Source organism: Cucurbita pepo, chromosome LG19 (assembly GCF_002806865.2).
Source record: "Cucurbita pepo subsp. pepo cultivar mu-cu-16 chromosome LG19, ASM280686v2, whole genome shotgun sequence".
Taxonomy (NCBI): Eukaryota; Viridiplantae; Streptophyta; class Magnoliopsida; order Cucurbitales; family Cucurbitaceae; genus Cucurbita; species Cucurbita pepo.
This window is the reverse complement of record NC_036656.1, coordinates 3,451,945-3,468,769: the sequence shown is the minus strand read 5'-3', so window position 1 is coordinate 3,468,769 and position 16,825 is coordinate 3,451,945. Positions and strand designations below refer to the sequence as shown.

The following is a 16,825-nucleotide window of genomic DNA, read 5'->3' as shown; positions in this document are numbered from 1 at the left end:
AAAGTCGATGACCTATAAAACTTTATCCATTTAATATATTCGTTCGGTTTGGGTTGACTTACGAGCTTATCTTAGTTATGTTGAAAATGTTATGAGCTTAGTTGGTTCATATTGTTTACACGTTTATGTTATGAAATAATTAGATTAACAATTTTAAAAAATAATATTGAAATTAAGTTTCAATAGGTGAAAAATAAATAATAAATATTATGTTTTATAAAAGTAAAAAATTCGAACAATAAATATTATAATACTAAATTTATAATTTAACTTAATAGTATAATATTTATATATATAATATTTAATGGAAAGACATTAGGGCTTTATTTGAAGTAATGGGCTCAATTTGGGCCGAAGGCAGAGGCAGGCCCAATTCAGGGTAAGAGTAGCGTGATTTGTATGGAACCCATTCCGGTAATCGTTATAAAATTTGGAGCGAAATCGCAGGCAGAGGAATCGAGCCACTACCTCATAGGAGAATTGCCTCGAACTGGTTCACGGTTCCTCTTGACTTCTTCCTCCCCTTTCCTTTCTCTTCCATTCTCCGATCCTTCTCTTCCAGAGGTTTCAATCTCCATCTCTTTCATCTGCACTTTCCAGATCTTCATCAGTGCGGCATTTCGTAGTATCCGATCCTTTTTTTTTCTTTTTTTTTTTTCTGGATTAATCTAATCGGCCACCTGCATTAGAGAAGTATTATCTATATTCATATGTTCTAGCATTGATCGGAGGTGGAGAGTCTTAGCTACAATCTCGTTTTTTTGTATAGTAGATTGAGAGAGAAAGAGAGAGAGAGAGAGAGAGAGAGACCTGGAGAGGGAAGGGCGGCAATGTCGTGGCTTAGAGCAGCGGTGATCAAGGCGGTGGAAGCGAGTTCTGGACGGAAGGATAACCTCACCCGCACCGTCCGTAACTACGCTGGCTCCGTCGCTTATCATGCAGGAAATGCTGTCGTGGGAGGCGCCAAGATCATCCAAGACCGCATTGTAATTTCATTCACTTTTCCTCTTAATTCCCTCGGTTTTTAATGGCGTTTGGTTCAGTTGGTGTCGTTGTGAATATTTGCGAGATACCCTAGGACATGGAACCCTACGGTATTGATCTCTGTTTCGTACGAGGCGTTGTTAGTTAAGTAGTATTACGTCTGTGCAAATTGCCTATTATTTCTTTGTATCCGCGTGTGTTGCTTGTTACAATTTCTGTTTCTCAGACGAGTTAAGTTTCGGGTTTGATTTGCGAGGCAGGGAAGGAATATGCAGTGCTTTAAACAGGCAGTAAAAAGGCTGGAAGAAATCTCTGTTTCGTCTAGAGGTCCAGAAAGAGTTCAGCTATTGAGAAGGTGGCTAATAGCGCTCAAAGAGGTGGATAGATTGTCATCAGGTCCTGTCGAGGGGGGTAAAAACAGTCCGACAGATCAGATTAACGATGAAAATAAAGATTCTCCGAAGAGACCTGCGGTGGTATGTATATCAATTAACGTTATTGCGTTTCCATAACACTTTTGCATGTCTGAGTTAATTGAAGGATTTGTAGTTGCTTTACGTTCGTTTTCTCCCACGACACTGAACGTCATGAAGTGTTGCTGGATATCTTGCTCAGGTCTATTATTTGGACCCAGATATGGGAAGCGAGCTGAGAACTTTTCGTGATGTGTTTCTTACAAGCCAAGCTCTAGAAGGCATTACGTTGTCTATGGTGAGTTGAATCGAATACATGTCAGTACCTTGTTTTTCGCAAAACATTGGTGTACAAAAATATGCTAGGTAGTTCTAAATGTATCAAGTCATTCATTTAGTTCTCGTTCTGTTGGAATGATGTTATAATTTGATGTGCACAAAAGGCCTAAATTTTTACTCGTCTGCATTTTATACGTAAATATAAACATTATTTTCCCGGTAATGGAGGGATTTCTTGTTCTCAATTACTTTCGTGGGTTTTGTTTTTGCTGACCTTGGAGCTTAACCGCAGGTTAACCTTTTCTATGTCTCAGATTCTCGAGGAACCTAATGAAGAAGAAGAATCACTACTTCTTGAGATATATGGGTGAATATTCATTCTCAGCTACACCTTACGTGTTCATTATGCCTTGCAGCTGTTTCAGAAAGTCTTCTCACATTACTTGTGCAGACGAGAAGAAACAATATTAGAAATTTCTACACCTCATAATCATTTTCACACTCATATCATTAGACTTTAAGTTCCCCTTGTCATGGCTATATTCAGGCTCTGTCTTTCAGGAGGAAAGGAAGTACGTCAAGCAGTAATGACGAGTGTGCACACTTTGGCAAAAGCATTTTCAGAATACCAAGATGAAGTACTGGTAATATCATGAAGACATGAATTAATTTCAGCATAAAATTAGCATGGGCAAAGCAGTCACTTCCCTCTGTCTTTCCCATTTTTAGGTGAAACGAGATGAACTGCTTCAATATGTCCAAGATGCAATTTCAGGGCTGAAAATAAATGCTGATTTTGATAGGTGGTGAATAAGCATATCTTTCATAATTCCCTCATTGGTCTTCAACAACTAGATATTTGATAAGTTTTGTGTGCGTGGATTTTTATTAACAGAATTACCCTTCAGCTAAATTGAAACCTATACAAGGGTGAATTGGAGTTGGCTCTAAGGAGAGTATATGGGATTTGAAAGGAGAGTTCAGTATGAGTGATAAAATAGAGAATGACCATAGTTATGTGTCCAAAGAGAGCATACGGTCAAACTTTGTCACAAACCTCATCCCTATCCCGCTCAGTGTCATTAAAATTATACTTGTTTTCCTCATAAAAGAAATGGTTATATATTTTTTCCATTCTTTTAAATCTCTGAATGAACAACAATAACTCCGTTCCTCTATATAACCTCGACCTTGTTAATATCCAGTGAAGAAAGTGAAATTTTCTATAGAAAATCCACCATAAGAGAAAGGAACATACACTCAGAATTAAAGGGTTATAAAAAGCTTCAAAATACTGATGGTTGTGTTGGATTGATGATCGATTCTGATGTCCAACTTCACATCACTGAGGCTTGCAAAAAAAAAAAAAAACCTTCTGATGTTTCGTTCTTCCTAGCCATCATTTTATGTCATCCATGTTGGATTTCCTCTTTGTTAGATACACTCTAAGTAAACTTCTTATGGTTTATTTTTATTCTTATTCTCATTCTACGTTACTAATATTCTTGTTCTTATGTTCTTTTTTAACAAGAAAAAGAACTTTTCATGATATTCTTGTTCAATTTGGGAAAAATAATTTTGGTGGTTCACCAATGCTAAAAGGTTAGGAAGTTCAAGAATCCCTTGGTGGAATATCATGAAAAGTTTGAAACTTCGGTTAAGATTTTTTCTTCAATAAAAGTGGGTTATGGTACCGAGACCTCTCTGGCATGATTCATGGGTGGGGTCTGAAGCTTTGGCGTCGAGATATTCAATAAATTTTGACCTTTCAAGGAAAATGATTTGTTGGGTTTAGAGGTTTGTGAGGAAAACCAGCCTGCGGAAAGTTTTTGTAAGAAGAAATTTGAAGGATGGGGTGGTGGATGACTATTGTGAACTTTTCAAAATTAATTGAAGGCTTCTTATTGAGTATAGAAGAAAGGACAGAAGTGTTTGGCTGCTCCTCGAATCTTAGATTAAAGAGTTTTTTTTTTTTGAAAAATACATCCGAAACTTCTTATTCCAAAATCAAATGTGCATTAGCACGAAGTAGAAAATAAAAAATGGGACAGGAATCCCATTATGATTGATATAAAATCCAATATCCAGACTATTAATTTCCTCAATTCACATCCTGAAATAGATATTCAGGAGGAGCAACCATATTAATCCATGCGCCCTCATGAAATTGTCCAGACTCTAGAGAACACAATATTCAGAAGCATATTGTATTAATCCATGCATCCTACTTAAATTGATGCCAGGCATTGAAATTTAATCTCTACTTTCAGTTCTTTTGTGTTAAATTTTGATTATATGATTTGGTAATGCTGATGCTTGGTAAATTGTGGAGAATGGAACGGATGCTCTTTAAACTATTTGCACCTTGTAATTTCGGGAGTAGTGAAAATCCAAGCAATGCACTCTTGACCATTGTCTCAGAGCATATTGAAGATAAAAGGATTTTTGGGTTTAATAGGCTTCCAATAAAAAATTGCACACTAGCTTGCAAGCCCGTTGATAAAGCATTGAAGGGTGGCATGACAAAAAGTAGAGAATTACTCGAGGATTACTGATACTAGGTGTGCAACTCGAAAGATGGATTAGGATAGGAAACCAAGAGTGGCCGGAAATATTAATTAGAGAACTTATGGGTATGAAGTTGCGGGAAACTATGGATAGTTAAGAGTAGTTAATCACTAATGTCGGATCTGGTCTTCTCTGTAATATTATGTAGTTAATTAGTTATTTATTTAATAATAATGGAAGGGAAGGGGGAAGAATAGCCATTTTTGAATTATATTGGACATGCGGGGAGTTTTCCAGACCTGATTTGGTTGTATTCTATTCCTTCTTTGACTACCAATAGAAGGCTTCTCTTGTGGTGTGCTAACAATGTGCTCATTATAATGCGTTGGACAAACAAACCTTTCAATATATTATGTGTTTAATTAATGATCATTGTGTGGGTTTGCAATGTTCTCAGTTGAAGTTTTTCATTGAGCTGATTTACATTGTAACTCAAATTTATTTATTCTTCTGTCAATTTCCTGCTCTCAGAATAGATGCTAAAGCATGTAGCGTGAAAGAGAAACTTGATGAAAAGCAGGAAGAGCTGACGCCTTCAAGTGGAGACCATGACAACACATTTGATAATGGAAGTACAACTTCTAAGGTGGTTATGAATTTAATTTATATATAAAGACATAGATATGAACCATGTATTGAATGTGGTCAATTTTTTAGTTAACCATCTTCGATTTTTTACTTCAACTTTTAATGTTTTAGTTTGTACTTCTACATCTTTGCTATAACTTGTTATTCTTTTTTAGTTTCAAGAAAGTATTATATTACATTCGATCCATTATGTAAAGTACAGATTCTACAAGAAATACTTTCACGAGTTCAATTATGCTCCAAGTTGGAGGAGCTCCTAGTCAAGAAGAAGCTTTTCAATGATGGGAATTCTGCACAGCTTCATGCTGAAAAGGTCCATTTTATATCCCTCGGTTTGGGGTTAACAATGGGATAAGGGAACTAACTAATCTGATTCTTTTGGTTGGGTGACTGGAGTTAGATTGCTTATAACAAACTTCCGTGCATGTCGAGCACATCTAAATATTATAATTTGGTCCCTATTGTTTTGAGAAGTTAGAATTTAGTCCCTATGGCTTTAAATAATATAATTTGTCCCTATGGTTTTCAATATTAGAATTAGTCCCTATGATTTGATAGGGTTTTATCAAATCAATGAGACTGTATATGAGGTTTCATCAAACCAATGATACAATTTATGAGGGTTTTTCAAACTATAAGGACAAGATTCTAACTTTGAAGAACATGGGGGCTAAATTCTCACTTTCCCCAAACCGTAGGTGCCAAATTTATAATTTAAATAAGATTTAATTTAATGTGTTCTATCAATTTCAGAAGCTAGAGCTGTGCATGTTCTGCAATGCCTATTCTTCCTTCCCCTTACTCTCACATTCTGTAGAGCAAAATTGTTGGTGCTGTAAAGTAGGCTTGTTTTTGTTTTCTTTTATTTATTCAAATAAGAAAAATATTTCAGATAGATTACTAGAAGAAATTTTTGAGATAAGAAACATGTTCCTAAATTGATGTAAGAATCTTTGGTCCCAATGGAAGACTAGAGTATGCTCCATGATGATGTTCTTCAAGTTGGTATAAGTTGTTTAAAAACAAGTTGGTAATCAACTTTATAGTACCTTTATTTATTGATTGATTGGTATTTGGTGCTTTTAATTTTGAGTGATGTCAAATCGATTTATAATGCAGGTTGAGAAACTGAGAATTTTGTCAGAATCTTTGGCTAATTCTACCTTGAAAGCAGAAAGACGTACTGTAGACCACAGGTTTAATATATTACTAATGCAGATTTTTGGCTTCCATGTATTTCTTTACCGTTGCTCTCATGTTCCTTTACTGTTGCTTTGATTTTTGGCTTCCATGTGTAATATGCCATATTTGTCGCGTTATTTTTTTAAATGACACAAACTTCCATTACTCATGAAAGAATATGTAAGGTGAGGATGAGAGATCCTCTTGAAAGGTCAAGGAATTTTAGTATCACCTCAATTGGCATTGAGAACAAAAGAAATAGTTACAAAATTATTTACCACGAGAGCACCAAAGAGAGGCCAAAGCTTTCACAATTTCACACAAAAACCTCATTTTTTTTTCTGTGGAGATTTTGGAAAGTATTAGTACCTTCCAAGCAAAGTGTCCAACTTAAACCCTGAATTACTTTGATCTTAATGATTTTCCCCCCTCACAAGAAATTGGTGACAATGATCTTTCATCAGAAAACATTAAAGAATACATGGGCATACAAAAAAAAGCAGCCTACAAAAAATGCCAAACTACAAAAAGGGGCTAATCAAGCAAATTTAAGACCAAGTGAGTGATCCCAAGGAACTTGTTCTCTTTCTCTTTTCATATTAATAGGAAAAACATTAGGAGATTCTGAAGATTTATAGTACTGAACACCTCTACTTGCAGGAGGGTCAATAGAAGTTTGTTCGGTAATAGGATGAAACAGTCTGTGAAATGGTTAGGTTTCTTTAGGAATACATATAAACGTTTGCTTGTGTCATAGTTAATATATTTGATGGGCTGGTGATAGGCAGGTGACTATTTAAGATTTTAATGCAAAAATAAAGGCATCAAAGTGAAAACAAAAGATATTATGTTGCCTCACGTGAAACAGAAATCTATAACCTGTTTTGTCATGTTACAAGAATCTCAATTATCATTTCTAGTAGTATGGATGCTGAGAGGGTCAGAGAGTATTTTTTTTTATTATCAAGTTGATACATTATGCTTGACTAGTGACTGCATCTTAGGGTGATAAGGGTGTCTTAGAGTGGAGATTTATATCTGGCTCTCTTGTTGAATGCGTTTCTTATCTTTTATGCCTGTCATTAGCAGAGAGCAGAAAGAGGAGGCACTTAACTATCGGGTAGCTAAATCCAAGGAAATGGTCCAAGCTGAAAAGGTAATCTTCCTACTAAAAGAGATAATTATCCCTTAGAAGTTGGTAAACTCAACAGAAAAATATCAGAAACTGAAAGCAACTGGTAAGGACTCTCTTTTATGCTACAGATTCATTTGTATTGTTTGGTTTTGATATTTTTCTATCAAATTTGTCAGTTTCTTGACGCTTCTGGCTGTGCCAATTTTCTACTTGTTTTCTCTCCTCCATTAAAAAGTTTATTGTGCTAGTGATTTAGTTTGATGAAATGATTGTAGAATACTGCTTAACTCTTAAGATGTTATCTTTGCGAGTCACTCTTAGTTAATCTCTCTTTCTTTTTGTTTCCACCCCCCTGAGAACTATGTTTTGTGATTTCACCTGAGATTTTGTAGTGTGAAGTCTGTTAGTATTGTCGTCTGTTATATTTCTCGTTGTTTGAAGCTAAATATTTCAAAATTCCATTTATGGAAGAGAGAGGGAAGAGTTAAGTTGGTTGAGGTTGGTTGTTATCTCTCCCCTTTTCATACTCTATGGATTGTACTCGTGCTGCTTGGATGAGGGATATACATTTTTTTTGTTGATTGGAAGTAAATCTTTTACAATTTCGTTTATTGAAGAGAGAGGGAAGTTAAGAGTTAGGTTGGCTGAAGTGTGTTACTATTTCCCTCTTTCTCATAATCCATGGATTGTACTCCTGCTGTTTGGCTGAGAGATGTACATTTTCATCTTCTTTCTAATCCTCGTCAGTCACTACCTCCATATGGCCATTTAGGAGCCTTTGAAGAAGTTCTAGAGCTTGAACCCACATATAGAAAGGATCTATTAATACCTCAGTTGGAAAGAAGCTAGAAGCTTGGAGCATGTTTTCTGTCTTGCTGACTTTTCCTTCGTTAAGAGAATCAAAAACCAACTGGCCGTAGGTTTATGGGGAAGGGATGCTGAAAGGGGGAATATGGTTAAGAGGAGTCCTTGTTCTTGGTAACTTCCATCTGTGGCTTTGGGGAAGAACAGACGTTTAATCATGTGATAGATATGGCGGTGAGAGGGAGATTCTTTCTTCATTATTGGTTTACATTGCTTCTAGCATTACAATGTACTATTGATCTGTTGTGAATTTTCAATTTTTTTCAACCTGGGAAAAGCTTTCTTAAGGTTGTGCTAACAAGAATGAAGCGAAGTTGCTGTGATTGACAGAGGAGTAGATAATGAATTATAAAGGACTTCTGACGAGATTTAAGGGCCACGTTCTTTCAATATTTTGTTAGGAATATGAGTAGGGAAGTCTTATAAATATTATTTAAGATATTAGGAGGGCATATTTTTCATTAGCAAAGAGTTGGTAAGTGAAGATGGTTATAAATAGAATAAGTTAACGAGTTATGGGCAGACACTTTCTGAGAGCAGTTTTTGGGCGATTCTAAAGCCAGACTTCATGGTGTTCAGTTATCATAGTTTTTTCTTCTTATTTTAACAATTTTTTTTTTTTTTTTTTATCAATTTTTATTTTTAATCTCTGGTTTCTATCAAATTTCAATTTGGTTTGTGCAGTAGGTTATTGTTGCCAAAATTCTTAAGTAAAATGGCTGTGTTTATATGGTTATGTTGGATTTCTTATGGTGGTTTTGCAACAATAGGCAATTGCTGCAAATAAAATTGAAATTTGATAGGAAACAATAGTTGCAACATAAATAGATAGAAAAAATTATTGAAATAACAAGAAAATCTACAATAACCTTAGTGTACTTAGAGAGACTTGGACTTCCCGAAAATTGCTCTCCAATTTCTGTCTACCTTTGACCACCTACCTCACTCTATTTATTACCATTTTTCGCTAATCTCTGCTAATGACAAATATGCCTTCAAATATCTATTCGGAGACTTCTTGGGAGGTGTTTGAAGAGTCACTTGGTGAGATGGGATTCTATCTCTAACTTGGGAGGTTTAAATATTTGCAACTTAAGGCACAAAAACGCAGCATTTTCTCAAAATGATTTTGGAGGTTTCCTAGAGAGAGCATTTTTTTGCGTCAAGTAATTTTGAGTGAATATGGAAGTGATTTCTCTGTATCTTTTACAGGCTCCTCTCCCTATTCGTCTCTAAAGTCCCACGTTTCTAAATTGGAAAATGAATTAGCAATTTCAAACTTCATCTTTCCATCCAACTAGATGAAAGGGAGCTTCAGTGAGGTTTTGGGAAGACTGTTAGTATGATAAATGATAGTTTTTGTCTTGTTTTTTCGAAGGTTATGTGCTTGGGTTGATACAAAAGGTGTTACGCTTGAAGGTTTGGAATAATATCTTGAATTCTTTGAATCTCTTTTTAGAAGATCTCTAATAGATCAGGAAATTGAGAAATGTGCTTATTTTCAAAATTGAATAATGTAATTCTTTCTTGGACTCAGATTGTGGAACTTAAATCATTCGGGTCCTTCTCCATGAGTTCCTATTTTGGATTTTTTTTAAAAAAATTTCTGCTAGGGAGCATATATTTTTGTTACTTAAAGAAGACATTTATGTTGTTGTCTAGGCCCGGGTGGTGTATTTATGTAAGCAAATTGAGGAAATGACTTGGCATTTGTTTGTTATACTGCAAGCTTACAAAATAACAACCTTTTTTTAAAAAAAATCTTTTTGGTCTTTGCTTTCCATGATCGAGTAGTACCTATGTTTATTTATCAGCTGATTTATGGCTTTCCATTCCAGAAAAGAAGGGGACTTTTGTGGCTTTGTGGCCTCCTTGCTACTTTTTTGGAAGTTTTGATCGGAATGAAAGAAGTTAATGCAAATTTGGAAGAATAAAATAAAATATTTCAAATATAGCAACTAAAAAGATAATTACAATGTGGCAAAAATCAGAACACGTATATCAGTCATTCAAATTAACCATTTTGAAGGTTACTTTGTGATTGTGGTTAATCAATATCAATGCGTAGATTAATAGGGTATTACAGATAATCAATATGCAGATCAATCAATATAGACAGTCAATAATTGTTATTATTATAGTTAATCAATTAAAGGTTATTTACCCATTTATGCTTGAATTACTATCATATAAAATAAAAACATATTGATTCACTGTTAAAAGTTAATAATGATTAATAAGTTTTATTTATTTATTATTTTCATAAAAAAAAAGATAATATTTACCATTGTTTGTTTTTAAGTAGTATTTTAATTATTTATTACAATTGAAAGGCCTTTCTTTTGTAGTTTCTTCAGGGCCTCCCCCAAGGCTATTGTTTTCCTTTCTATAAATATATATTAGTTTCTAATAAGAAAAAACATCATTTTTTTTTATCTAAAATAATATCAGTAAATATTTTAAAAAATTATGCTACCTATTCAAAATTTCCAATTTTTGATGATGAGGAATGTTTCTGAGAGGAATGGGGTTATATTACTCTTGCGACTTCTAGTTGGGCGCCCTCTCCTCTTTTCACTTCTTTCCCCTTTTGGTATATTTTATTTATCAATGAAATTTGTTTCTCAGCAATAAAAATTCTATTCATAATGAGCATAACAGCTTAGTTGCATGCTTGAATTAAAAGTGCTTCCTATCATGATTGTGTTAGTATAGTGATCACTTGTCGGTTTTGTTACTCATCATAATGAAACATCATATTTGATATTTTTCAGGAATTGACAGATGAGATTGGAGATCTTGAAAACCAAAAGGATCAACTGGAAGCTGAATTAAAAAAGGTTTGTTTTCTTTTTCTGCCATGTTGAACAGATTCTGTGGTCTACCTCTTTCCTTCTCTCATCAATCTAGTTTCCTTACTCTTATGGTGATTTGTCGTGAAATTTTTTCCCATACCTTTTTTAATGGGAAGGTGGTATAAAGCCATGAGTAAATACTTTGGTGTGTTTGATGAGAATCACTGACGTTTCAACAATACATACTATGTAGCTTCTCCCTTCTTAAGATAGAATGATATCAACTGCCGTACACGAGGCATCAGCAGGAACTTCAAACGGGTGAGAAATCTAGTAAGATCCAAGACTGTTATGTCATATAGATCTTGTTCAAAGCACTTCTTTTGTTTGCCTACTGAAATCTTCCTTTTCTGACACAGCCTATAAGTTTAGTGATGATGGAGTTAAAACCAGTCATGAACTTTTTATAGAAAGTGGCAAGACCCAGAAAAGTTTTTGACTTGCTTCATGGTTTGAAACTTTTCTCATTCTCTGATAGCTGTAAATATAGGTTTATTTACTGCAGCGCCCTTTCCATGAACAATTGCAGCACCTTGAAGTTGAACGTTCTATGGGTAATGATACTTGTCTCTGATGGGTCAAATGGGTCTCCCTTGTTTTGTTATGCACTAACATATATCAAAACAAACCACTCTTTGAAGTAAGGCTCCAGTACCTAATTCATTAGTCGCAGAGACGTACAAGGTGCACAATTGATAGATAGAAATCATGAGAAGAAAGCTTATTTGATAATATGAGGTAAGTATATTAGTGCTTTACTAAATGTTTTGTTCATTATCGAATATCTCATAGGGGCGGTGGGTCAGCTAATCTACGAGAATAGAGCTTATCTGAAAAATGAGGTAAGTAGATTAGTGCTGAAGTAAAAATTCTGTTCAATAACAAGTGTGTTAGAAGCGGCACTTAAGTAGAGATATGAATCATTAAACTCTTCCAATAAACCAGCTAACAGAACTTTAGATATCATTTTCTTTTCATCAATAACCCTCAACAGTTAGAAAGGCTAGCAGCACCAGGAATGGCTGGTTTGGAGTCTTTCCTATATCCTTCTTCTGCACACTTTTTACACTATCATCATTTTTATTTGAAGGAACTCGATCTTTTTTCCTCATTAAAAAAATGCACGTCCTATTTACATGAGCAATCATATGTAACATGGAAAGCATCCATGTCTGGTATATCACTATGGACTGATGCTTGTTATTTGCTAGAGAAATTTACAACTTTGTGATCATAGATTCACCCCCACATTGAGAAAATGTTCTGGTTGATCGCATCAAAAAGCATTTCTCAGCAGTTATTCTCACATTTGGGTTACAAACTAGACTAAGCTAGCCTTGAATGATGCATTGAATATGTCTCCCACAATTCAACAGCCTATGTAGAAAATTGTCCAATCTCCATCTGAAAATTGAAGAACTAGTTGCTTTCTAGGTTCTCCCAGTAAGACAAACCACTTACTTGGACGGGAGAAAGAAAGTCTTCAAATCTCTGAAACTTTTATCGAAGGACAAAAAAGTATGACTATTTGAAGGTTAGCGGCACCTAAGTACTCTGGAAAAAAGTTCTATTACATCCCTATTGAGTTCTAAATGAATATTCAGAGTATCGTGCAAGAGCTTGATTAATAGGTTTCTCATTTTCTTAGTCGAACCAATTTGGTTGTCATGAAATTTACGACTGTTTTGCTTCTAAAAATGCAAACATTATTTTGAGAGCCTTTTCTTGTAAGAGCTGCAACAGTCGCCTATGTGCTTTTAAATCTTCAGGACTTGCCATTGCCTTGATTCACTTATGCAGAACCTTGTGCTCTCTTGTGTGAGCTCGTAGCTTCCACGCTTATGCATTCTGTCTTTATTAATTTCAGTGGACTCTTTTCCCTTGCTCATGCAACTTGTCGACAGATTATTCTTTGCTTATTTTTTCTCCTTTGCTTGAGCATTGACAGTCTCACTTATGCGTTGTGTGAGACGATTTTTTTTTGAAGTTTGACTTTCTTGAGTGAAGATGAGTGCTTGAATTGAATCCCTTCTCTTTTCTTTTCTTCCAGGTATTTCTTTTTTTTTTTTCAACAATCTTTCAATCAAGTTGCTTAAACTTGATCTTCTACCTAAACCCTGTGGCACTTAATAACTCTTTCAAGACTATTACATGATCCTTTTAATTTATGAAATATGCCAACCAAAAACAAAAATTCACTCCAGTGCACAAGATTCACTTTTTAGAACTATTTTTTATCCATAGCATTTCCTAGATTTGGTCTATCTTGGTTGATAATTAAACAAAGCTATTGTGTGGGAGAAAAAAAAAATCAGTTGAATTCTCAGTTTCAAGATATGTGAAAGAGATAGAAATCATCACACCTCATTTAATCTTGATACTTGATCTTGTCCTGCTAGACAAGTACTTCTGCTAGACAAGTACTCCTCTGCAGCCATACTACAAAGATGAAGTAAGAGGCGGCACAACACAATTGAATTATAGTTCCAGTAACGTTTAGACTCTTATATACTCTTATTGATGACTGAATTGAGTACAGATATTTGTTTATCATGTGGATAATAGGTGAAGTAACATTTAGAATTGGATTTTCCTCGTGAGTTTATCCAATATTTGCCACGCCATTTTTAACTCTCTGTTCACCATGCTGCTTGAACCTTGTTTTTACTTATCAGCTTCTATTGGGATGTATGTTTTGTTTCAGGTCAATGCTTTGTTGTCTGCTGCTCGTATGCGCCTTCATAATGCAAAAGAAGAAAGAGAGCATTTTGATGAAGCGAGTAACCAGATACTTGTGCACTTGAAGACAAAGGTAATCAAGCTATTTATTGTGCTCTCGTTAATTAATATCCCCTTGCAATAAAGTGTCAACTTGATGGGTTTTTCCTCCTCTCGTTAGTTTACTTTATGTACCGATTTTCTTTGGTTACAGGAAGATGAGCTGTTCAGATCTGTTGCTTCATATAAAGTAGAAGCCAATGCTGTAAATGCATGTAAAACCTTTTTAGAGCATACATGGAACCTCCAGACATCCCAAAGACAACAAAAGGAGGAGAATGTCAAGTATGTTAATCATATTTGCTTAAATATTATTTGTAATTTGAGTTATGTCGCTTGTTTTGGAATCAAATAAATGGAATCATCTACTATGTTTTTCCCTTTTAAGTTTCACTCCCATTCTAGTATCAGTGAACTGCTCGATTGTTTTTTTCTTCTCTTTTTCAAGTGGTGAGCTGGAAAAATATGGAGATTATTTTGTGAAGTTGGTCACCAGCCTTCTCACTTCTTACAAGGTACCCGTTAGGGGCTATCTAGTTTGTTTATTTTATTCTCATCAGTTGCCATTCACTGCTTCTATGGGATATAGTTTACTGCCTTATGACTGTCATGCACATTGACCCATCTATTCTCCTTAGGGAAAGTTGGAGCCCTCACTTTCTTGTATCAGGATACTTGAGGAGAACTTGAGTTCAATGAAGGGGTATGGTTCTTTTAAAAAATATTTTATTCTTATGAGAATAACTGTGTGATATAATTAACCAGGCTGCTGAGACCAACTTCTCTCAGGTCAGATGCAATGTCCAATATTGATGATAGAGATTTAGATGTCAATAATGAACGGAAAAAGCTCGAAGAGGAATATTTGGATATCGAATCTAAGGTATGTTATTATTGGTGGCATTATGAATGCTGATAACTTCCTTTTCATTCATAGGGTGCTAATTTGGTCTATTGCCCTTAAAACTAAGCTGCATTTGTCACTCACAATCTCTAATTGGTGGCAAGTGTTTAGTTCTTAGTCTTTCAATTGTGCAATATGTTTATCTAATTTTAATTTCTGGTCTGTCTACTTCCTTACTTTCTTCACTGGCCAGTTTGTTTCCACCTTAAGCACTGTGGATACAGTAAGAATGCAATTCTACGATACAAAAGGAGTTGTCAGGTACTACCATAGTGTTTTCTAGGCAAGGAAATAGGATGCATTCGTTGTCAATGTTTTCCACTTTTTCAGCCCTTGACTGCTAATTTAGGCACTTTTGGCTACACAATGAACTCTTGATCCAGGAATCTTGGCCTGCGAGTACAAGAGTTATTTGATGCACTTGAAAAAATAAAAAAAGAATTTGAGTCCATCAAGAGACCGAGATTGTTGATCGAAACTTTTAGACAAAAACCAGAGTTACGAGTCAAAGACAGGATACGTAGAACTTCAAGTTTGGCGTCCGTATCCAAACAGACAGCCGAAGTACGAAGATCAAATTATGAAGAAATGGATGACTCCTCCTTAGTAAAGAGAACAAAGAATTTTAGCATGGAAGCAGAAATAGCAAAACTAGATTCGGACGAGGGGATGGATACATACGACTCAATTGACGAGATAAACGACTGGGAATTTGACGAACTCGGAAGGGACTATGATGCACCATCCAACCACCAAAGAATATGAAACTTCATCGGGTACATACTTAAACTCAATTCTTTATAAACTGCAAGAAAAAAATTAAGAGAATGCATGAAATTATTGTAACGCTTAATGATTACACCACCCCCCTGCCCATATAGTAGCCTGTTACAGAAAAAANGATTCCTGAAGCAAGCAATAATACAAGTGTAAATTCTTTGTATTGATGAAATTTTGTATATACATTATTATACCTTGAAACAAATAAATTTTTGTTATTTTGTTTTTATTTTATTTTATTTTGGTTTGGGGTGGGAAGTAGCCATCGAGAATGTCCCGTGTACTGTTGATTGTGTACTGTGTTTAAGCTGAAATGGAACAATCATTTAAAGCTGGTGGGTAGTATGGTCCAGTTTCTGGTTTACTGTTTGCAGAGTGCAGTTTTTGAGTCCGGACCACACAACACACACACACACACCCACACCCACACAAAGGCTACTAACACTGCATCATCATGTATTGCATGTGGAAGCCTTATCACTGCATGAGAACCAGCTGAGACCCACTGCCTATTTGGTTACCACGTGACACCATCTCTTTGAAATTATACCTTTTCTTTCCCCCTCTTTTGTCGCGAACGAAAAATCTAAGGTGTTGTTTTAGAGGTCGCTAAATTATGGTGAACTACGTCTGACCTTGATTGTATGCCTTTATCTAATTGATTTATGAGTTATGTTTAGCGAGATGATTGAGATTCAAATACGTCTGAGTCTTATTCTGATTATATGCATTTATCTAGTTGAGTCATGTTTTAGCTAGTGATTGGAATTCAAATTGATTGGATTCAAATTCCTGAAAAGTGGATGAAAGAGAATGGAACACTTTTGAAGTTCCCTCTCTCTCTCTTCATTCAATATTTTGAGCTTTGGTTTACAATTAGTATTATGATTAATTAATTAATTAAGAACCAATGGAAGGTTTGATCTTCCGACATGTTTGACCAGGTCAAAACGAGGAGGAGCATATGCAAAAAAATTATTCAAATCTGATGTATTATATATATATTTTTCTGATAATAACAGATATGGGAAAGCAGGACATGAATAATAAAACCATATATGTCCAGAAATTTTGTGGTTGGAGAAAAATAACAGTAGAAATTTTAAATGTTAAAAATGTAGGGTATCCCAAATTTATGAAAGTATCAGTCAAATGTAAAGGTTAAAAATGTAGGGTATCCCCTAATGTTCTTGAAGTGTCTCCACGAGCACGAAGGGTATCCCCTAATGTTCCTAAAGTGTCTCCACGAGCACCCATGTTAATGTTCCTGAAGTGTCTCCACGAGCACCCATGTTTATCATGGTATATTATAATATTTATACGAGCATTGACTAGTTAACTATGTAACAGATATACTTACATATTTTGAAAATTTTACTATACTTATGATTAAGATAAATAAGATATTTGATTTTTGACATGTAGTTTCATCCTTCTTAGATGAGAAGAAATCATAATATACTTAAATGAACCTATTCAAAATAGCAAAAGTTTT

At 34.9% G+C, this 16,825-nt stretch overlaps 1 protein-coding gene across 4 annotated transcripts; it reads left to right on the top strand.

The window, feature by feature from the left end:
• Positions 1-442: 442 nt before the first annotated feature.
• Positions 443-15,450, top strand: LOC111782053 (myosin-11-like). Of its 4 annotated transcripts, none has more exons than XM_023662826.1 (18): positions 443-986; positions 1,245-1,460; positions 1,600-1,695; positions 1,991-2,043; positions 2,224-2,320; positions 2,406-2,479; positions 4,716-4,830; positions 5,035-5,145; positions 5,952-6,028; positions 7,104-7,170; positions 10,788-10,853; positions 13,573-13,680; positions 13,801-13,931; positions 14,095-14,161; positions 14,285-14,349; positions 14,436-14,529; positions 14,744-14,811; positions 14,934-15,450. In XM_023662826.1, the coding sequence occupies exons 1-18, from the start codon at positions 831-833 to the stop codon at positions 15,313-15,315; spliced, it is 2,043 nt and encodes a 680-aa protein (XP_023518594.1). In that variant the 5' UTR covers positions 443-830; the 3' UTR covers positions 15,316-15,450. The 4 variants fall into 4 exon arrangements, with proteins under 4 accessions (XP_023518594.1, XP_023518593.1, XP_023518595.1 ...); XM_023662825.1 differs by having other exon boundaries at positions 7,101-7,170; XM_023662827.1 differs by lacking the exon at positions 443-986 and having other exon boundaries at positions 1,336-1,460; positions 1,578-1,695; positions 7,101-7,170.
• The last annotated feature ends 1,375 nt before the right edge of the window (positions 15,451-16,825 follow it).

What these genes read in the sequence shown, in the direction of transcription:
- LOC111782053 (XM_023662825.1), top strand. Translation starts at nt 831, where the DNA reads ATGTCGTGGCTTAGAGCAGCGGTGATCAAGGCGGTGGAAGCGAGTTCT. An exon ending in AATACCAAGATGAAGTACTG is followed by an intron (nt 2,321 to 2,405) that starts GTAATATCATGA and finishes TCCCATTTTTAG; the next exon opens with GTGAAACGAGATGAACTGCT. An exon ending in TTGTGCACTTGAAGACAAAG is followed by an intron (nt 13,681 to 13,800) that starts GTAATCAAGCTA and finishes CTTTGGTTACAG; the next exon opens with GAAGATGAGCTGTTCAGATC.